Source organism: Podarcis vaucheri, assembly GCF_965113315.1.
Source record: "Podarcis vaucheri genome assembly, chromosome: 9".
NCBI classification, from domain to species: domain Eukaryota; kingdom Metazoa; phylum Chordata; class Lepidosauria; order Squamata; family Lacertidae; genus Podarcis; species Podarcis vaucheri.
Window position 1 is genome coordinate 25,503,154 of NC_138767.1, and position 22,463 is coordinate 25,525,616.

Here is a 22,463-nt window from a genome sequence, read left to right on the forward strand (position 1 = left end):
ATTTTTTAAAAAGAGAACTAAGATAGAAAAGGTAGGATATAGCTGCACCCATTTCATTTCTCACTGTACAGCAAAAAGGAAACAACACCACTGAAGCATTATGTGGATCAAATAATTGCCCGAGTATTATTCTCTCTGGATTTTTTTTTAAAAGGAAAGGAAATATTGTGCAGCTGGGGAAAAGTTTACTGGTATTGATTAGAAACATTTTAGTCAAGTGCTTACATAAAATCATCACGGATTTAGCATTGCTTGAAACAGGATACAGACAATGTATGGCTTGATAAGTGTGTTCATATGTTGCTGGCTGAACAATGCCTTTAATTGTATATAGGCTGAATAGCCAGATCCTGCTAATGTGGCCACATTCATTATCAATGAAGGAAAAAATGGATCTAGGTTCATATGGAATTTACTTGGGAGTCTGGTGTTCCTTCTGCCAGCACATCTGGGTTTCCTAGATGGTTTTAATCACAGGGTGAATGCTACACATGGAAGATAATTTATGAGGCTTTCAAAATAAATGCCAAAAAAAAAGCAAACCACAGAAATACATTCAGCTACCGCTTTCTTATAAAAGAGGAAGAATGGGAGGGGGAAGTTCAGCAGCCAGCTTCCAGAGTCGTGCGGTTTTGTCCCTGATTTGTGGATTTTGTTTGGGGGGCTGGAAAGGTCATGGATCCTCCGGATCTGTGCCTTCACCTTCTGTCCCTGACAAGCCTCCAGTCTGCCCCCTCCTTGGCCCTACTGATGTCAGAGCTCCGTCTGCAGGGCAAAGAAGGGGGCACCCGACGTCTTAGTTCTCTCTTCCAGGGCAGGCTGCTTTCTGCGGCTGGATTGCACCACTCCACAGCGCAGGTAGGGAAGTGCGGTTTTGAATGCGCCTCCTGTCTCTATATCTATCTAAAAGCCGTCTGCGAGCCCGGAAAGTCAACTCAGCAGTTGTGGAGGAGCTTTAGGGAAGATTTTCGACCGCTAGCTTTCCATTTGCACATATCCACAAGAGGAACAGCAGTGCAATATATTCCAAAATACGGCCCGCCCGCCCACCTGCCCCCTGAAGCGGCGCGCTCCATTCCACCAGCAAAGCACCGCCCCTAATCCCGCTTCATTCCGTTACCTGCACGCATACAGGTGCAGACCTCCCTCCCCCTTTTCTAACAGCGGGGTTTTCCATCAGGCATGCGCGGAGTGCCGGGCGCTGACGGCGGCGAGAACCGCCAAGAAGTTCCAGCGCGCATCTTCCCCGTTGGCGGAGGAAGCGTTCGCGCTGGCCGCCGCCTCTAGGGGTCGCTGTGGGCTGGGGCGGCTGCTGCTGCTGCGAAGGAGCGGCGCCGGCGGAGACGTCGCGCGTCGGTTTCCGAGGAACGACGTCGCGAGTCCTCGGCGCGTTCCTCTCAGAGTCGGTTCCGTTGGAGGCCTTGCTTCTCCTCCGGGCCACGCCGCCGCCTTCCGGACTAGCCGAGGAAGGGGAGGAGCCGCGCCATGTCGGTGCCCCCGACAGGGTTCCCCCCGCCGCCCCTCGGCTCCGCCGGCGCCTCCTTCCCGGGAGGGCCCAGCGTGGGGCCCGCCAGCCTCAGAGCCTCGGGCGGTGTGGGGCTGTGTCAGAACGGTAAGGGAGCGGCGGGGCCGGCCGGGCCCAGGGCGGCGGAGAGGGGCCGAAGGGAGCGCGGGGCCTGGTGGGGGGGGCATGAGGGGTGGGGCAGAGGCAGCTCCTGATGGGAAGGGGAAGCATGCCAAGCTGGCGGGAAGGGGTGGTGCAAGGAGCCCCCTGGGGAGGTCCTCGGTTGGAGCAAGCGGGAGGTGAGGGGCGGGTTGTGGGGCAGAAAGAGGGAGGGAGGCTGACTTCGAGTGTGGAAATGTTAAAGGCTTTCAGGGTATCTTAACTTCTATGAGGGTTTCTTTGGTGGTGGGACTTGCGCCCTGCTTTTGGGATTCCCCGTCCCCCCCCCTCCCTATGCGCCCCAAAGTTACGTAGGTTCTGCATCCTGTATTCAGCAGTGGCAGGGCGGTTGCTTTTGAAAAGGGAACTGGCAAAAGCACGAAGGCAGGGCAGAAAACGGTACTGGAAGGCTTTGCTGGCTCAAGGCATGCATTCATACGTACACGTTTATTTCATGGGATCTACACGCTGCTTGATTGTAACAAAACCTCAGAAGGGCCTTTGGGGCTGTAGAAGGAAAGACTGCCAAAATTTGCAGTATGTACAATACAGAGAGGTTCCATTTAATTGTTGTTGCTAATAGCCATTGGTGGTGCTACTCTTTGACTTTTTCTAATCTCCCTTTAAAGTCATCTAAGCTGGTGGTCACTGACACATCTTTTGAAGTTAATTATGCTTGGGATAAAGATGTACAGTGGTACCTCGGGTTACAGACGCTTCAGGTTACAGACTCTGCTAACCCAGAAATAGTACCTTGAGTTAAGAACTTTGCTTCAGGAACTTTGTTTTTTTAAAAACTGCTCCAATCCCTCAGTAATTTTTGTGAGACTTTCCTGCACCTTTTCCAGATTTTTGGTGGCCTTCTTGACGCAGTACAGTCCGTGTTCCATATTGCATCTACACCATAAATTTATGGAAAGACATGAAGATAATGGCTCTTATTTTTAATTTGTTTGCAAAACAAATCTCTAACATCAACTTTTTTGTTCTGTTCTAAATGGACACATTCATTTTCTTTATTGTGTAGATCAGTATTAGAGATTTTGCCCCAATGTGTGATTGGCTTTACGTTTGTTTGCATTAGATCTCCCCCCCCCCCCAATTTTGTACATTCACCTAATTTGGAGATTTTGTTTTTGAGCGATCTACTTGTTTTTAGCTTGAAGGTAACTTTTTCTTACTCTGGGATCTTGAATAGAGTGCTGTAGTTGTCATACTGTGGTTTTTCAACAGCTTTTTAAAAGCTATTTCCCAATAAAGTGTGTTTTGAACCAATGTAATCAAATGTTCTTATCGTCAAACATTCTTACGTCATACAACACAGTCACTGTCTCAGAGTCAACCTGAGTTAAACAGATCCATGGAGGATACATAGTATACCTCTGCATATTAGGTGGTGAAGGAAAAAGTGAGGAATGGCTGTTGCTTTCTACAGTTTGCATGCTTTGTAGAAGCAGCTGGATGGCTTTTGTTGGGAACTAGTTGAGTCTTTGCTCTGATTCAGCACAGCAGTTATGTTACACAGAGCATACCACTGATAGTCTGCTTTGCTCCTTTTGCTTGGGAGGCTTTTGTTTTGTGAAAGATTCTCAGGTTAGATTGTATCTCTTTTGAACAAGTATGCATTATCAAAATTGCATATGTTTTGGTATGTGTAGAATGAAGTTACTTGCTACAACAATGACAACAAAAACCATTTAGAGGGCTTAGTAAGATACCTACAGATTTATATAGCAATCAAGCCCCCAGCCCCATTTTGGGCTGGGGAGATGGTGTGAATCTAGTGTCACTCCGCATGAGGGGAATTTCCTATTCTGCCCACTGAACACCCAGCCCAGGGTGAGCAGCATGGCTGTGGATGATGTGGTTGACCCACTGCTCTATTAAGCCTCACTGCTGCCTGGCCAAGGTTTGGATTTCAGTGTAAATTTGTCAACGTTGCCAAAGATTTGTGGCGTTTTCTCAAAGCTTTAAATAAAGTATTTATGGCAAAAATACAAGTCTCTAAATACAGTTAAAATAACTTAAATGCTGCTGACAGTAATGTAAGTTTGTTTGAATAAACAAACTTATCTAGAGCAGTTTACTCACCAGATATGGTGGTTGAATAAATCTTCATGAACAAAAGAAAGTCTTTAGCTAACATTTAAGAGAGTAAGCCAAACCATGTATTTCATATGGTTTATTTCAGTTCAAGGATTTTTGTCAGGATCCTGAGGATTCCAGAATTTTATAGCCCTCATTGTTGCAAGCAGGTAATGGCAAAGACTTCTCATGCGGTTTTCATTTTTTTATTATTTTGGCTACCATTGGAAGACAAGACATTGTTAAATGTATGATAGTTTTTAGATACATGGTCTCAAAAGTATGGTTTTAGAAAGGCTTGCTGGCTTCTTGGTGGACATGATTCTTTTGCTTGGTGGCAAATCATAGGGCATCACGTTACTGTTGCTAGCAATTCTGATCTGTGGGGCCTTTGCCAGAGGTGTGGGAATGCTGTACCTCTTAAAAATAAACTTTTGAGAATAGTATTATGCAGTAGCTAGAGCTGGGGTTTTTAGATGTCATAAACCTAGGCTGAATTCACTGTTCCTCCATTAAGGCAGAAATAAGGTGACTTGCCCTACATACATCTCAGAGGTCTCAGCGTAATCAACTGACTGACCAGTATACATGTTCTTTGGGTAAATTGTGGGTTACATGTGACCAATAAACACATACCTGTCACTAAACTTAACTATTATTATTGTTGAAGAGTAGTGAGCAAGTTGTGAGTTCTTTATAGTTTCATGCTGTAGCAGGTGGTTGAAGTTCCTATAGCTTATGTGTATACCTGCCCAGCACAATTGTTCTATGATAGAGTCTTCCGTACCGGGGGCGGGGTAGGGACAGTACAAGTTATATACCTGCCTTCTTCCATTACAACTTTTCAGCTCTTCTTGGCCTGTAGATGAGCTAAGCATGCATGTGCACTGGCTATAACTGGTTGTAATGAAGGGAATCAGGTTTGCTTGGTGCAGAATCATATTGCAGCTGTTGCAAATAGGGCTGAGCCAAATGCGGAATGAATGTGTATCTTGGAGGGGGGTGTTAGTAATGGGAGAGGAAGTGACTTGTTTGCTTTAGCGATAAGGCGATTCTCCCTGTTTTGCTGCATTGTGACAATAAACTTACGACAGTGCAGCAAAATGGTAAGCGCTGGCCCAGGTGTGCAGTTTGGTTGTGCTTCAGAATTCGTATTCTATCAGACAACTTATTGAGAGCAATATTGCACAAGCAGATTGTGGGCCCTTTTGGATGTAAAGCTAAACACTAGTGTAGCATTACATGAGGTTTCTGCAAACCTCAACCTCATGTGCACCCACCATTTGCCAGGGGAGGAGATTGGAAACATCTGCTTCCACTTTTTAACTAGGGTTTCCTCTTATGTCCAGATTTTGGGATCTCAAGTTAAAAGACAGGATCAAATTGTAGCTTATGATCCTGGGGTGTGGACTAACCACAGTTAAAAATAACCAGAGTCCCTGAAGTTCAAACATACTTGGGAACTCTCATTCATTAAAAGTGGAAGCAGATGCTTCCCGTTTCGGCCTCCTTGGTCTACAACAGAGGATCTGATTCAAGTTGACTGTCCTAGGTTGCTAACTGACATTAAGCCAGAGTTGTCTGATTTGGACATAATAGGGTGTGCTGGCTTTAATACAAGCCAAAATTTCTGTGCCAAAGCTGGTGCATTAGGCCAGAACGGAGTGGGAGGTGTGAGAAAGCCATATACAGTGGTACCTCGGAACTCAAATGTAATCTGTTCTGGAAGACCGTTCGACTTCTGAGGCGCTGCTTCTGATTGGCCGACAGCTAGGTTTTTGCACAGTGGAAGCCACATTGGAAGTTCATGTTCTGAGGAACGTTCAAAAACCAGAGCACTCACTTCTGAGTTTTCGTTTGTTCGGGAGCCGAAACGTTTGACAACAGAGCCATTTGAGTTCTGAGGTACCACTGTATTTCCATGGTGCCCACCTACAGCTTAATAGACCATGATTTATGAAGCTGTGGGCAAATATCCAAGTGTGGCCATTGCAGGTGAACAAGTGCAAAAGATTGAAGAGGATGGTAGTATGTTTTGGGCTTATAATATTCCTAAAAAGTAAACTGTGATGAAAAATGAAAAATTTGGTGGAATTCAAATACTTTGATCAGAATACTTAAGCTTGTTTCTCTGGACTCCAGGATAAAGTCGTGTTCTTAAAACAGTATGCCTGCTTAGTCCAACAGCTTTCTCACTATAGGAAAAAAGAATGGACTCTTTCAAAGTTATAAATTATATTTCCATGCTGATGTAGCTAAATAACTGAAAAGTTATATTGGCAGCAATCTACAAATGTATACACAATGCATCTCCTTGTGCCTGCCCCTCCCAGCTCTGATGAGTAGCCCTTCCCTTTTCTCTGCTTGGAGTGAAGGAGTCAATAAGGATGAATCTGAAGCTGTCTTTTAAAGTTTACTATTAGTACAAAGTCTAAAGGTGTGGAGATGCAGCAACCTGGAGATGCTTCAAGGGGAGTTTTGGAGGGTGTCTAATTGGATTCTGTACTAGTTTGGGGGCATGCTGGGCTGAGCTTCATTTGAGTGGCAGGTCAGGGCTGTATATTTCTCTCCTTTAGACAGATGAGCAGTTTACAATATTCAGAATACTTGCTTTATCCTAAAGGGTAACCACTCCTTGTACAATTGCTTAAGTGGTTAGAAATGCAAAGAAAATGTTATATATGCAGTACAGTAAGCAGAAGAGCCCTTGTTAAGTGAATGTTCAGTGTCTGTTAAACTCTGAGCCTATCTATGCATGGTTACTCAGAAGTTCAGTGGGACTTATTCCTATGTAAGTATGTATAGGATTGTGCTCCCAGTAGGCTGCTGCTGGTGAGCCCACGTCTGAAATCAGCAGTAGTTTAAAGTTTGGAAATGTTATAATTGGCAGATTGTATCCTGTCCTTTTAATAGGAGTTTTTAAAATAAAACTTGGACAATTCCGAAAGCCCCAAATGAATCTGATTTCATCATGACTTCTGAGTAGAAAACAAACTACTCTAGTGTTTCCAACTCTAGTGTTTCATGGGCAGCGATTCAATGATCATCCCTTGAGAAATAGACTCTAGCCTATAAAAGCTCATCACAAAAAAGTTGATGGTCTTTACAGTGCTGCAGGACTTGTGCTTCTTGAATGACAGTTGTGGACAGGGAATTAGCCAAAATTTCTATGCTCCACACATCTTGGGTTTTGTTCTAGAAAATATAATTCATAGAACAGAGTTGGAAGGTACCTAAAAGGTTATCAGTCCAAAAGTCATTTTTGTTCTTTCTGATGTTGGACTAAGTCCCCGGTGGGGAAGCTCCAGCCCACGAGCCTAATAAGGCCTGCAAGGCAGTTTCCCCTAAAATATGGTTGTGTGCCCAACACTGGATAGCATATGTTATGGTCAGGTGTGGGGCAGGTAAAGATGTGACCTGTATTGGCTGCACAAGAGAGTTTCCATTGGGAACTCTGTAAAGGTAAAGGGACCCCATTGCAGCCATTTATTGGGGTTGCTTTCGGTGCTGAGCAGCTATGGGCACTTAGATGGGGCCCCTTTTGAAGTCGGCTGGTCTCCCTCTCACTGCCCAGCACCTAATGGATGGCGAGAGGAGCTCCTTTTAGGGTGGTTTCTCAGCTGCTTGATGTTGATACTGACATCTCACCCTCTCCGTGCTAATCAGGTGATGTGTGCTAAGATGGAACTCACACTGCAATTTCACAACCTCTGTGATAAGCAACAGATCAGTAGTGGTCATAATCATTTTAGCCAGTGTTTTTAGCCACCATTGGTGTAAGGTGACCTTTAAAGTACTTTATCTTAACCTGTACTAATGATCCTTATTTCTCTAGTTATTCAGTATGTAATTGCTGGGACTGACACTGAAATAAGTTAGGTGAAATCCCAATTTCTAGGTTCTTTTAGTCGGATAAAGATGAATTATGACTGCAATCCAGTATATACTTAACTGGGATGTGAGCCCTGTTAAATACAAGGGGACTCAGTAAGTTTGAGAAATTCCATGTGTGAACTAAGCTTATGTTACTAGTACTGCTAGTAGTATGATTGTAGAGAGGGCCATAGCTCAATGATAGAGTACATGCTTTGAATGCACAAGGTCCCAGGTTCACTGTCTGGTCTACCCAGGCAGGGCTGGAAAAGAGCCATTTCAGAAACCCAGTAAGAGCTGCTGCTCATACTGAACTCTGTTTAAGGTAGCTTCTCTCCTAAGCATCACTTATAATTAGTATTGAGACTATCAGAAGCATGGTTTCTGAAAGGAGGTTAACAATCTTACAGCCTGATATAAATATTTACAAAGAGGCCCCTGTCTGTCACTGAGTAAGTCCTATTAAAGTTGGCATACTTGTTTCTCAGTAAATTATGCATAAGCTCAGATAACATCATGTAAATTAGCAGCGGGTCTAGCTGATCTTCATTAGCTCTAATGGACATGGATACAAGTCATAGCTGGTTACTGTTGTTTTACAAAGCATACACATAATCATGGTTGGAAATTATAGATTTCCCACACCCAGGACAGAGCCAAGCTCACCAAATACCCCTAGTCCAGCTTTTTACTTGTTTGTTTTAATTTAAATATTTATACCCTGATATAGGTTCTATTGTCACTCTGGCTCTTGTGTGCAAAATAGGATGCGGAATTATAAGTATACATCTCTGGTTCTTATTGCAAGATGGCCCAGAATTATAAGCTGCCTTTGGCACCCAGAATAGCTGAATTGCACTATCTGCTGTCTTTCTGGGAAAACTCTTCACTGCATTGATGCCATTCTACAGTATAACATCAGTTATATATAATACTGTTTTTGATACACACATGTGACACATGAAGTTTCAATCTAAACTGCTTTAAGGTTTACTACTTGTGTAATTGCCCAGGTTGTTGCAAAAGTGTGTGCTTGTAACATGCTGCCTGCATTGTTACTGCTTGGACGTATTCCAGATGAGTGACTGTATTACAAAATGTTACATTTTTAAATGTCATTTTTTCCAGGTTTTTAGGAAAACTGAATATTGCTATGCTTTTACGTAAACCACTCGATTTTTAAAATATGCATAGTTAAAATAAATAAAAAGCCACTAATGATTTTTAAGAGGTGTATTTCATGACTTTTAAAATTTATTTCTTAAACACTTTATGTACCGCATAACTACCATAGTGTCTTAAGTGGTTTGGCATCCTTTAAAGAGATGATCCCTACAACTTTAATATACTGATTTTTCTCCCTTTTCCCCCAGGTCCAATGCAAAATCAGATGCCGTTCTCCCCTGGATATGGATCACATCCTCAGAACTATAGTGCTCCATCAGGACACTACTCTCAAGTGCCCAATAACATTATCCCTTCGCAGCTGGATAACCACTATGGTGCTGATTATTATTCTGCCCACTATTCAGCACAGGCACAAAATGTTAATGCATCTTCTATGACTCCCAAGATGTTGAGCATGCAGGGATCACAGTACTTGTACAATAGAGAACCTCATATTGTAGAAACATCAGGACCTGTCCCAGGAATGGTTTCGTCAGCGTCCCAGTTACATACCAGCATTTCACAGTCATATTCCTCATTTGGTAGTCCCTATAGTAATTCAGCCTTGCACTCTGCCAGCTCTTCAGTTCCATCTCAGGGATTTGTTGCTCCTTCTGGTCCCTATGCCACACCTGTTGCCTCTAGTGCTGCTTATCCTAACGTTTCATATCCTTCTATGTCCGCCGGCGGTCCATATGGGCAAGTGACTGCTTCTCACAATATACCAGCTTTTGGACATCCAATAGAGGCAAATGCTTATTCTTCCAGTCAAAATAGAGCACCACCTGCAGGGCAGCAGAGGGTTCCTTTGAGTCAAAGTTCTGCAACATGGTCTGCCCCAGAGCTCCAGCTGGCTCAGAAAAATCATAGCGGAAGCTTTGCAGGATCCTTGCCACAAGCAAGCAACCCAGCAGGCACAGGTATTGCACAAAGAACCAAACTGGATGTGACACAGTAAATTTATTTATTCATTTATCTGCACCATTCATGTTTAAAAAAAGGTTGGGAGTGGTCTACTTTTTACAACAAAAGGAGTGTGTTGATGAAGAGAGCTGAATCCTACCCACCACCTTACCTCACCAAGCTCCATTACCCCAAGCACTTTTTCCAGCACTTTTCCCCTTTGCTTAAATAAAGATCCTTTCCCCCATAAGTCCAGGCTGAGCTACACAACCAGATGTGCGTATTATGTACTGTAGGAGCATGTTCTGGTTTGTGCAGCATGAGAATACTGTTTAGCACATACTTACAGTCATGTTTTTGAATTTGACTGCTTCCATACAATTAATTTGTATTTTTTTTTTTAAATGTGATACTAATAAATCATATTGCCTGGAATAGACAAGGTATGTATTACAGTGACTCGATCGGTCCATATCTGAGCATGTAAGAAATTCAGACAGTGTTAATTAAAATATAAAAGCATCAACCATTTTTAGGAGCACCCAAATTATACAAAATCGCTAAAGCATGGTTCCTTTCAGACCCAGAAGAGGACAAAATGGGGTCAGAACAGGGCATGCTTATTTATATGTGCTTCGCCAATGTGCACGGGGACTAGAGACTAGTTCTTTGTTTTCTTAAGTGCTTGTCCTCAGTTCTGTGTTGTATTTCTCTTGCTCCCTCTCATATACACATGTGTGTGTAACTGTAGGGCGTGTTGAATTTTTCAACTTTCAAATTCCAAAAAAGTTGTAACATGCCTTGGGATTTCAAAAGATATTTTGGTTAAATAAATATAATTTAGATTTGCTTGGTAATTAAAATGTGTGTAAAGTTGCATGGAAATCACTAAAAATGATTGCCTAATAAAATCATAGATTCTACTTGGCAAGTTATATTCCATATCACTTGCAGTTATCTATTATCATTATTGTTATATATTATTATTATTAAGAATTTACATGACATTTTCAAAGGTAAAATTAAATTTCCTTGGTTTTCCAAAAGCCAAGGAATTGTGCTTCTTCATCAGAAATAGACTTACCAAGCGAAATTCGCCCAAACACAAAAATAATTCACCCAAAATGTTTTAAAGATCCCCCCCCCACTGAGTAAATTTGCAAGAATTAAGTTTCACTCCCTAAAATGACATGCCCTGGTATAAGTAGTAGCAGCAGTGGTTGTGCATACTGATGATCAATCATCACCAATCTTTCTGTTTGTTATATCTCAATCTAAACAGTGATTTCCTCTCTCATTGGAAGTGTTTCATTTAGCATAGTAATGCTAGGAAGATTGTGTTTTCACCTGTAAACTCCTGTTGAGAAGGCTCACTTTATTTGGCATGCATCACATACTCTTAATATAGAATTGTCATGGCAGTTTGGCCAGCAGTTGACAGTATTTTTCTCAATCCGTATATGTCCATGTGAATCTATATTCTTGCAAACTGAGAATAATCATGTACAGTGGTACTTCGGGTTATAAACACCTCGGGTTACAAACACTTTGGGTTACAGACTCCAGTAACCCGGAAGTAGTACCTCGCGTTAAGAACTTTACCTCAGGATGAGAATAGAAATCACGCGGCGGTGGTGGCAGCGGGAGGCCCCATTAGCTAAAGTGGTACCTCGGGTTAAGAACGGTTTCAAGTTAAAAACAAATTAAGTTTGTAACCAGAGGTGCCACTGTATCTGATAAAGTTCTGTGCCTCAGTAAATCTGTTAGCTACAAAACTTTCATTGCTGCAGCTGACTTACATGGTTTCAACTGTGAAAACCGTTAATCAATGTAACTGTTGCCAGTTACATTTCAAAATACAAAAGTGCATTTCCCACTTTTTGGTTCGTATTTCAGGGTCACCGCATCTTGTAAACCAGAATATTCAGCACATAAAACCTGCCCAGGGAGCGTCTTCAGCTGTTACTTCTTCAATAAGAACACCTGTTGTGGAAAAGACAACGAAGCCCACCACTTCCTCTTCCCTTACACAACCATCTGATCCTTTGCTTCAAGAAGGTATAAAACTAGAAGATGAATTAAAGTGTCTGCATTTTGAATTTTCCCTACAATTTGAAATTAATGATTTCTAAAGAGTTCATTTTTCTCGGTTTTATGTGCTCATCAATCCCAGTGCAAGTAATAATTTAATATTAATTCTAGCTAGCACTTCTGTAAGATTTGGCTCTTGTTACTGTGTTTATTTATATTTCAAGATACATTGTGTTTTAGAATATATACACTTGCACTGTATGCAAGCTGCTTGAGAAAGCATCTTTACTTCATTCTCGTTTCAAGGTGAGCACAGATTCCATTTGTATGTCTAGAAAGATATGTGCAAGACAATCTACTCAGTTGTCAAATTACAATTGCAAGAGGCAGAATCATACTTTTCAAGTAGGAGCCTTTTACAAGGATGATGGATGTATGGTAAATTTACAGAAATATAGTTGAAATATATTCAGAAATCAGTAGGCTTGGCTGAATGTGAGCCTTTTAATGGGAGCTCCAGTGACCACCACATAAAGTTTTAAGAGTTTGTAGCCAGTGCTTTGGTAAATAGTAATAGTCTTGACTTTTCAAGTTTCTGAGGGAGAGGTATTGATAAGACAGCTACAAAGAATGCTGCTATACAAGTCCTACTATGTCTTAAGAAGGTGCTGTTTTGATTTTGGAGATTGTAATGGTGCAGAGGGTTGGAGAGCATGGTAATAATAAATGGCTTCAAATCAGTTAGGGATTTATAAGTCTGTATCATTACCTTATATTGATATGAAAGATGGAAGGGGACCAGTGTACATCACTGGTGTAATGTGTTACTGGCAACCTGTTCTTAGTATTGGACAGCCCATGGCATTCTGCAACAGCTAAGACATCCAAACAGATTTAGAGGGTAGTATTTTTAAGTCACCTCTTTGCCTTAAAGCACCTCAGGTGACATACTTAATTCTGTAACTTGGTGTCAAGATTTCAAAGGTATGAATAGTAATTCAGCCTAAATATGAGAAAAGGGGGTCACAGGGTTTCTTTTTTGTATTCTCCGTCCCCTAGTTTCATTTGAGGTTATAATGAGTTCATTGTGAGTGACTTTGGTGTGTAGATATAACAGATGTGCTGTCATAGCTTAGATTGATGTACCAATAGTATTAAGGTAAAGGTAAAGGTACCCCTGCCCGTACGGGCCAGTCTTGACAGACTCTGGGGTTTGTGCGCCCATCTCACTCAAGAGGCCGGGGGCCAGCGCTGTCCGGAGACACTTCCGGGTCACGTGGCCAGCGTGACAAAGCTGCATCTGGCGAGCGCAGCACACGGAACGCCGTTTACCTTCCCGCTGGTAAGCGGTACCTATTTATCTACTTGCACCCGGGGGTGCTTTCGAACTGCTAGGTTGGCAGGCGCTGGGACCGAGCAACGGGAGCGCACCCCGCCGCGGGGATTTGAACCGCCGACCTTTCGATCGGCAAGCCCTAGGCGCTGAGGCTTTTACCCACAGCGCCACCCGCGTCCAACTTCTTAATTCCTCCTTATTACCACATTTATATTATAGTTGTCCACTCTGTGTTTTAACTGGTAAATTCCTTTCCCATCCCCACACCTAATCAGCTTGATTATTTGCAAGTTCACTCAGGAGCAAGTCTCATTGAAGTAAGCACGGCTGAACTGTGCACGTGTTTGTGAACTTAACCCTGGCACGCTATAAAGCCTTTGTGTTATGACTCTTACTTGTACTACTCATGTAAAGACTAATACACTGCAAATGTATTAAGGTATTAGCTGAAGTTTATTTGTAAATCCCCTACATGAAACATCCACAATAAAAACAAATTTGGATCCAGTACAGATACAGATTGAGATAAGAATCTTCACTTAAAAGGCTTGTTGAAAAAGAAAGCGTTTGGTAGGCATTGAAAAGGCAACAGAGAAAAGGCAACCTTTCTGATACTTAACTGGAGGGAGTTCCAAAGGGTAGGTGTCACCACACTAAAGGCTCAATGCCTACATCATATGGAACAGATCTCTTGAGGAGGTGCTATCTGCAGGCCTCCTGCAACGTGCAGTCTGGTTGGGTATATGAAGGTTGAGACTATCGTTTAGGTATCCAAGTCTCACAGTCTCAAGCTTTATATTTGTATAGGTTCTGCTAAATGAAATCTGACTGGCAACAAAAAAGTATTCTGTTAATCTTAGAAGCAGTTTAATAATACCTTTGTTTTATGGATATTTTTTTTGCCAGCTGTGTATAAATTCATTGTATTTGATCCAAAGGTTCCGTTTTATAAATAGAAAGAGGTTCTGTGACCAGAAGTGGCATTTCCATTCACTTATGGTCAACTTGTGAATATAAGTAACTTTTTCATAGAGAGAGAGTCAAAAATTCATTTAAAGTGTGACCCTTTATGTGGAGCATTGGTGACATCATTTGGAAGTTTAAGTTGTGTGGATTAAGGAAAAAAAACACTCATTAAGCATTAGCACTTTTGAAATTGATATCAGCACTATATGTTAATGATAACTGGTGAAATCTGTTTTTTCCTCAATGGGCAATTAATATCACTGTGTCAAAATGTGAAATCCACCCAACTTTTTTAAAAACAGGTCTCAAAACTACTTCAACTACTTAAAAAATTCTCTGACTTAATTAAGAGAGCTGTTTCACTATCTCTGGAGGATGAACTGTGTGTTCTAATTCTACTAAATTTCTTTGTCTACTGCTAATAATTAACCAAACTATTGCAATAAAAAGTCTGTTTTTCTGTAAAGACAAAACTTTCCTGGTATGGATTGGGTAACTCACTTTTCATGTTTGGGTGTCTTTTGTAATGCCTGGTTTTGCTGTCACTTAATGCTCTGATTTGTGCTTTCAGTTTCTCACCTTTTCTGTGTGTCTGATTCTTGTATTTGTGCTTTCCACTTCACAGGCATGCAGTATGGTGGATATGTTAATAATCAAGCTAGCTCTCCAGCAACTCCCTTGTCATCAAGTTCAGATGATGAGGAAGAGGAGGAGGAGGATGAGGAAGCAGGTCTGGTTTAAGCTTTGCACCAGTATTTCTCACTTTCATACCCAATTTTGATAACATTTATTCCATTCCCTGAACAAAAGTACATAACACTAAGTCTCCTGATTCTTAAACAGTCTAAATAATTGAAGGCAAAATGCATTGCATTTAGTAGCTAATAATATAGGGTGGTATGCAATTAAGATTTACTCAGAGTAGATCGATTGGAATTAATTAACCTAAATTGGTTATATTAACTAATTTCAATGGGTCTGCTCTGAGTAAAGCTTAATTGAATACCACTCATTAAAGAGTAATTGGACACTCATCAATAAAAGTGTGTTGTTATTTAAAATTGCAGGTGTGGACATGTATGACATACTTTGTCCAGATTGTCCAATGAATATTCGTTTGTCCTACTATAAACATAAAACTACCCCCTTTATTGTTAAAAAACTACAGTATTTTGTCATTCTTCATGTGTGAGAAAGTTACAAATAACCAAAAGACAGAACACAGAAATACTTTCTGAGGCCGGTTGTTGTTTGTCCTCTTGTGCAAGCAAACATTTACTTAACATACCTCCTATATGGTAACATATTTGCCAAAATATTTTGTTTGGCTCTCTTCCTGTTGCAGTGAATATGTAGTGCAGAAATTTATTTCAGATTTAATAAGTTTTGGTTAATTCCGTTAAAAAAAAAAAGGACCTGGAGATGCTTGAAACCAAAAAGGTTATTAAACTTCAAACTATCAAAGTTATATTGTGGTATATAGAAACTAGTTTAAAAAATAAGGTTTAGATATGAACATGGCATGCATACTATTGAAATAGCTGGTAGTTATATTGACAGTAATTTCAGTAATAAACATGTTGTTTCAAAGTCTACATTTTTTTTAAAGTACCACAAATTAATAAATGAAAAAGAAATTGATTTCTTTTAAAATCTGGGAAGTAGTGTTTTCAAGCTACATGTGTACAGTATGCTGCATGTGGTGCATGGAAATATTGAAAACATGAACGGATATGCCTTCAATAATTTGTTGGTGGTTTGGGAACTTTTCTTTGTTGCTGATGCTGAACATGCATTTTTCAAATGGTATTTCTCCAGTATTAATCCACACAAATACATTCCTCATTTCAGTATAGCAAAAAAATGTACTTCCTGTCATTGTCCAGTCTCTATTTTATTGTTATACAGTAAACCCACAACTTACACAGGGGTTACGTTCCAGGGATCTCGCCTAACGCCACAATCACATATAGTCAAAACACATTGGGTTCAGTGGCAGGCAGGATTGCCAAAAGTTGTTTTTGCCAGAACCCCACCCCCTTTTAATTTATTGATATATATTTGCCAAGTGTATAAAGCTGAATGTGCATGAGTTAAACGTGTGTAAGTTGCGGGCTTACTGTATATGGCGTCACTATAATGTAGAGTTCTCAGTTCTGCATCTTAATGTGGCTTGAAGGTTTTTCTGGATGAAAAAGTAGACTCATCACTTTGCTTCTACAGTTGATCCATCTCTGTACAATCCATTTAAAGCAGATTAAAAGCTTAAAGCTAATTACTGTATTTCAGGGCTTTTCTGGAGGCATTCAGTCTCCTGAACATAGCAAATTAGGGGATACTCAAGCAATTCATGGCTTAGAGAAAACTAAATAAGAAGTTTAACATTGGCATCTGTACGATTAAAACATATTGAGCTGCTTGTTTTTAGGTTTTCCAATGTTGTACATTTTATTTATGTCAAACTTCAGAAGCAAATGGCAAAAGGGTCATGAAATGCAAGAGGTACAGTCTTGGACATTAATATGCAAAGTTCAAATTCTGCGTAGGAAAATACCAAACATTACAGCAGGCATTTCATGGCCTTTCGGCACCACCGTTTACGAAGTGCTTTTTTCTCTATACTTTCTTAGGTGTTAGTTTTTCAGCATGCCATAAAGGTACAGTACTGGATCCAAATAGAAAAGGAATCTTCGGCTCCAGTGTGTGTGTTTAAAGACTTTAACTTAGCTGTTCTTCTTGGTATATATCTTACTGGTTAAAATGGGATCCTTGTGTGAGTGTATTTAGCATTTGTACCCCACAAATGTGTGCTCCTGAAGTAGACTGTTCAGATGGAATCAGGAAGCAAGAGAATTTGCAGTAAGCAGGGACCCCAGCATCATCATCAACATTATCTTCCTTCTCATTTATTGATTATTAAATTTATTTGTTGGTTTTTACAAAAAAAAAGTCTCAAAGCAATTTATGAGGTAACATAAAATATGCAGAAGCAGAATATCAAATAAATTCAAGGGGCTTCCATTAAGTGCTGAGAACATTTCTTTTCCCTCTGCCTAGACTCTTACAGTGCCTCCAGACTTTTGTTTATGCTTGCAAATGCTTTAACTTTGAAGTAGAATTGCTTCCAAAGTCCAGCAATGGGAAGTCAGGATATGTAAAATGAACTATAATCACCAAAAGCTTCTGAGGTTATTTTTTTTTTCTTAATTGGAGTTTGTCCTTTTTAACTCCCCCCCCATTGCATTTTTAGTTCAGTTTGGCAACTGCTATTAACAAAGATTAAGACTGAAATCCTATGTTTGATAAACATATGAAATTACCACTAAATACTAAGTTCCTAAGGGTTCTTTACAGCTTCTTACCTGGCAATGATAAACATTTCTCAATGTGCAGATTTAATGCCAGTTTAATGAATATGTGTGTGTTTTTCTCTTCTAGCTATTGACAGCTCTTCCACTACGAGCAGCGCATCTCCTGTTCTCAACAATTATGATAGTCTTGAAGGAGGTGGCTATCCAGGTGAATCATGCTTTTGTTTGTTTGATGTTTATTTTATTTATATTTATATACACACACATATACAAATGCAAGGTTCAGGAGCATCTGTAGAACAGCTCCTATACATTATTTGCTCAGAGTAGAGATTCAAATACAGCACAGTGTATTGTTCAAGTGACTGACTCACTTCTGCTTTTCAAGTTGCATATGAATTCAAACTGATAAGAAGTTCCTTAACATGTAGTAAATCTTGAATATGCTTCATTAGAGGTAAAGCCATCTGATTTTAGTGGGATTTATTCCCATATATGTGGATAGGATTGCAGGATTGAAAATAAGTAGTTCCAAGTAAAGTATTCTTTAAAAAATACACCTTTGACATTTCCCTATATAACATGGGGTTTTATTTCACATATTTCAGCTTCTGATGAATTAACTATTTAATTCTGGTTGCAGTCGAATGCATAAAGTTTATTGGACAACTGCATTCAGAAGGTTAAATATGTAACAAAGTAGATATAATTACTTCATTTTATTTGCAATTAAATTTTTATTACTACCCTGTTTAAGAATTATTTGATATTTGTTTAATAGTTAGAAATCAATACAAATTAAGCATGGGCTTTTATTTACTCAAATGACAGTAGTTGTGTTACTAGTTACTTTATTGTTGTGTGTTAAATACTAATTTACAACAGGATATTTAACTGAAGTTCACTTTCCTGCTCTGTTAATTAAAACACTCACTATACTACAGGCACATAATACTCTCATAAGCAACAGTTTGCATTTTGATGCTTGCTTTTTAAAGGAATAAATACTGTATTAAAGCATTGCTTTTCTGTTTAGAGGCACGTTCTACAACAAGTAGTCCAGCTCCTGTTCCCTCAGTTCCACAGACATCTAAAACCTCTAAACCATTTGGCTATGGGTACCCAGCTCTCCAGCCTGGCTATCAGAATGTGACACCACCACTTCCACCTTCCAGTAACTCTGGATATAATTCTGGATTTCCTCAGTATCCACAGGTTAGAAAATACTCACAAACTCTATATTTGATGTCATAGTGACAGATTAACTGAATGAGGGAGCATAGTTACCCATGAATCAAGGTTGGAATTATAATTTTTTTATTTTATTTTTTAAAAATTGTACTTCAATTAAACAGGTCGCTAGAGTAAATACATTTGCGTTTGTCTGTTGTTTTGATTCACCTCTCGGTAGGGAATTCAAAACCGTGTCCACAGGTTACATCAATACAGTACTTACACATAGACTTAAGGTGGCGCTATGAAATACAGTTGAGAAACCAGTTGTCCCAGGCCTACCAAGATGATAAAATACTAGCTGCTTCTTCAGTCCACATTTTCCACCTTCTCATACAGCAGGGACCAACCTTGCTGTTCTCCACAGACATGAATGTGACTTGTAGGAAAGATCTAATATATTCAGTCAAGGAGGATGATTAGTCAGTTTAATTACTATTCTTGTAGTGGAAGTGGCAAATCCTATTGAAAACAAATGTGGCACTTCATGGAAGTTGGATTGCAGCCATGACCGGTGAAAATTGCAAAGTTATGGGGCAAAGGTTGTTTTGTTCCCCTTCTTTGCATAATAAATACACCTTTGCCATGACTGATAATTTGCACATCTTATCTGATTAGAAAATGAGAAGACCATATGCACTTGGTTGACAATAAATGGTTAATATTGATAGCTGTTTGTGTTTTTAATGATACAGTGATTTTCTCAAAGCATGTGACTTTCAGACAGCTATATATGAAGATTATACACTTCCAGTAAAGTAATATGAATAAATACATTCAAGTTCATGTACATTGATTAATAATAATAATAATAATAATAATAATAAGCAACTGTCCTATATTTGTATGATGGAGCTGTGAAAGAGCTAGTGGAAATCTGCTCACTCACTGTAGCTTTCCTTCTCCCTCTTCCCCACAGCTCCCTAAAAAGGGTCAGGGATACACCCAGAATGACTGGCAATATGGCCTGAGGGCTATTGTGGGAAGACAAAAATAGGGCGGGGGGGGCGCTTCTTAAAATACTCCAAAATATCCCTGTAAACATGTCGCTTGGCACTCCATGCTATCTTGAATGTTCTTTATGTCTAAGGAACGGATGAGAGAACCCATGTTGATGGGAGGTGGTGTCGCACAACATCTGGAAGGCCACAAGTTTCCCATCCTTGATTTTAAGTCACAAATTATATTGTAATGGAAAAGGCTGGTGATCTGCCCAAGATGGTCCCAGACCACTTGTGCTAGTAGATTGGTGTTTTTAAAAAGCAACAATGATCCATAAATCACACCACAGAAGGGGTAGAAGTGAATGTTCCTGTTAAGAGAATCTATCAAGAACCTCATATGCCTGGGTCAGATGCATTGCAGATATGAATTTGGGAGGCGAAATGGAGACAGGAACAGCTTATGGAATTCAGCTTATGGAATATAGGATAGAACTTAGTGTAGTACAGAACCTTGTAAATAGTTGAATTTGCTTACTAGGTATTGCAGGGTGGGGAAAATTAGGCAGATACTGTTCAAGCAGCTAATGCTATAAAATAAATGCTTTTTTAAAATGTTATTTTTCAGCAATACCCTACAATGAATCAACTGTCAGCTAGTCTTGGAGGACTAGGTATTCAGCAACCAGAGAGCTTGCGACCTGTCAACGTTACTCAAGATAGAAATATTCTGCCTATTGGTCCAATTCCAGCTCCTGTGCCTAATTTGAACTCTGAGCTGAAGAAACTGAATTGTAGCCCCGAGTATGTATAAAGTTTCTAATCTTAAGCAAGCTTCTAGACTTGTATTCTTTTTTTATCCGTATCTCTGTGTGAGTCAAGAACTGGTATCCTGATTTGATTGTTATGGTATAGGTTTGGCAAACATACATTTCAGGCCTTGCCTTGTAATGCTCACATTTTGCCTCTCTGTGAAAGGATGGAAAGTTTTAGCAAATGAAGTCTGCTTCTATTGTACTCATCCCAGATGCAAATATGTTGACACAAATGGTTCCATTCATTGCACCTATTACAAATGATGGAAAGTTATGATTGGCTCAAGAACTTTTCACGCTGAGTTTATACAAGTGTTTCTTTTGGCAAGGGTGTGGCTTGTTGCACTGCTTGCCCCATATCAGTGAATCTATGTGTTATCAAGCTTTGAATTTTGCTTTTACTACCTGGATGCTTTCGTGTAGAGATGTGGGTGGTGACTTTTGGTGAATATGGGCCTCTTTGATAGCACAAATGAGTCATGATCTTTGAAACTAACATTTGCGATTTCACTTTTAGCTCATTTCGATGCACTTTGACAAATATTCCACAAACTCAGGCTTTGCTAAACAAAGCAAAACTTCCTTTGGGATTGCTTCTACATCCCTTCAGAGATCTGACGGTAAAATGACTTTTTATTCCCATAATTTTTATTTAGCCAAACTTGAATAAATTAAAAACATCTTTAATATTTTAAAGTTGTGGTTGCAGTAAATAATTGTGAATCAGTTGTCTTGAAACCCAAACGCAACACTGGAATCGAGAGAGAATATTTACAATAGATAATTACTGTTTTACAAATACACCACTTTTAACTAAATTTACTTATGTGCAATTGGCACAAATTTCAGCAACGCTAAGTGAGTTTAATTGTAGCCTTTATACCCTGATCATTAATAATGGAATTCTTCTAGGCTTAATTTTAATTATGAAAAAAAATTAAAAATTGAATATATATTTTCCAGTAGTAATTTTTGAAAAATGCATAGAAAACCTGAATTTGTTGTTTAGGGGTGAAAAATATTATGAAATACTTCAAAGTTTTTCTTCAAATTGACATTTTACAATGTTCTTTATTCCTCAGCAATTGCCTGTGATAACATCGAACACCATTGTGAGATGTAGATCATGCAGAACATACATCAACCCTTTTGTTTCTTTTATTGACCAAAGGAGATGGAAATGTAACCTGTGCTACAGAGTTAATGATGGTGAATATTAATAACAATGCCACTGTCTAAAGGAATGAATGATGATCTACAGCACTTCCTTTGTGAAAGCAAACCACCCCTGGCCCTTGCATGGCAAGCAGCTCTCAAAACATAGGGTGACACAGTCCCCTTAGGGCAGCCGTAGGATATTTTTTTCAGATGATGGGCTGAATCCTTATCTCAACCAACCCCTGTGGGCCACCTGTCAATAACCTGACATCATTGTTATGTCTGACCATGACTTCAGATTATCTTTCTGTGAGTGCCAGTCAGCTGATGGGTACTGACAACAAGACCCTTTAATGTTCTTCATTTGGTGGTGTGGGCCTGGGTTCAGACTATGCCTGCAGATGGACATTTTCCCTTTGCAGACTGGCAAGTGGTATGGAATATCCCTATTGTTCCTTGGCACGTGGGGCCTGCTGCCCTAGGGTTTAGGGAAGCTTTTAATGTTTGTTTACGGAAGCTTTTAATGTTTGATGCATTACTGTATTTTAATATTTTGTTAAAAGCCGCCCAGAGTGACTGGGGAAGCCCAGCCAGATGGACGGGATATAAATAAATAATAATAATTATTATTTGAATGGTGTTACCAAGTTTAGTATTTTTGCACTCAACAATGGGTAATATATTTATTTTATAATCATTTAGTTCCTGAAGAATTTATGTATAATCCTGTGACACGGTCCTATGGAGAGCCGCACAAACGGCCAGAAGTCCAAAACTCTACAGTGGAATTCATTGCTTCCTCAGACTACATGGTAAGTATATCTGGAACAAAATATTGGTTAAAATAAATATTCATAAAACTTTGGGAATGGAGGGTTTTGAATTGAGAATTCACTTCTGCTGTTTTCAGTTCAGCCCCTTATCTTCTTTTCAAAGAGTCTATGCAGGTGTAAAAAGTGGGGCTCATAGGAACATGTGAGA

At 39.9% G+C, this 22,463-nt stretch overlaps 1 protein-coding gene across 2 annotated transcripts in view; it reads left to right on the forward strand.

Annotated features, from left to right (window-relative positions):
- Window positions 1-1,329: 1,329 nt before the first annotated feature.
- The window catches only part of SEC24B (SEC24 homolog B, COPII coat complex component), a 35,266-nt gene continuing 14,132 nt past the window's right edge, over window positions 1,330-22,463 (forward strand). The window contains exons 1-10 of one of the 2 annotated variants that reach the window (XM_082236902.1): window positions 1,330-1,612; window positions 8,995-9,708; window positions 11,588-11,749; window positions 14,650-14,754; window positions 17,463-17,543; window positions 18,372-18,550; window positions 20,138-20,313; window positions 20,842-20,944; window positions 21,407-21,533; window positions 22,185-22,294. In XM_082236902.1, coding sequence (XP_082093028.1) covers window positions 1,486-1,612; window positions 8,995-9,708; window positions 11,588-11,749; window positions 14,650-14,754; window positions 17,463-17,543; window positions 18,372-18,550; window positions 20,138-20,313; window positions 20,842-20,944; window positions 21,407-21,533; window positions 22,185-22,294 — 1,884 coding nt within the window. In that variant the 5' untranslated portion in view covers window positions 1,330-1,485. The remainder of the gene's footprint in view (window positions 1,613-8,994; window positions 9,709-11,587; window positions 11,750-14,649; window positions 14,755-17,462; window positions 17,544-18,371; window positions 18,551-20,137; window positions 20,314-20,841; window positions 20,945-21,406; window positions 21,534-22,184; window positions 22,295-22,463) is intronic. The other variant, XM_082236903.1, reaches the window with a different exon arrangement.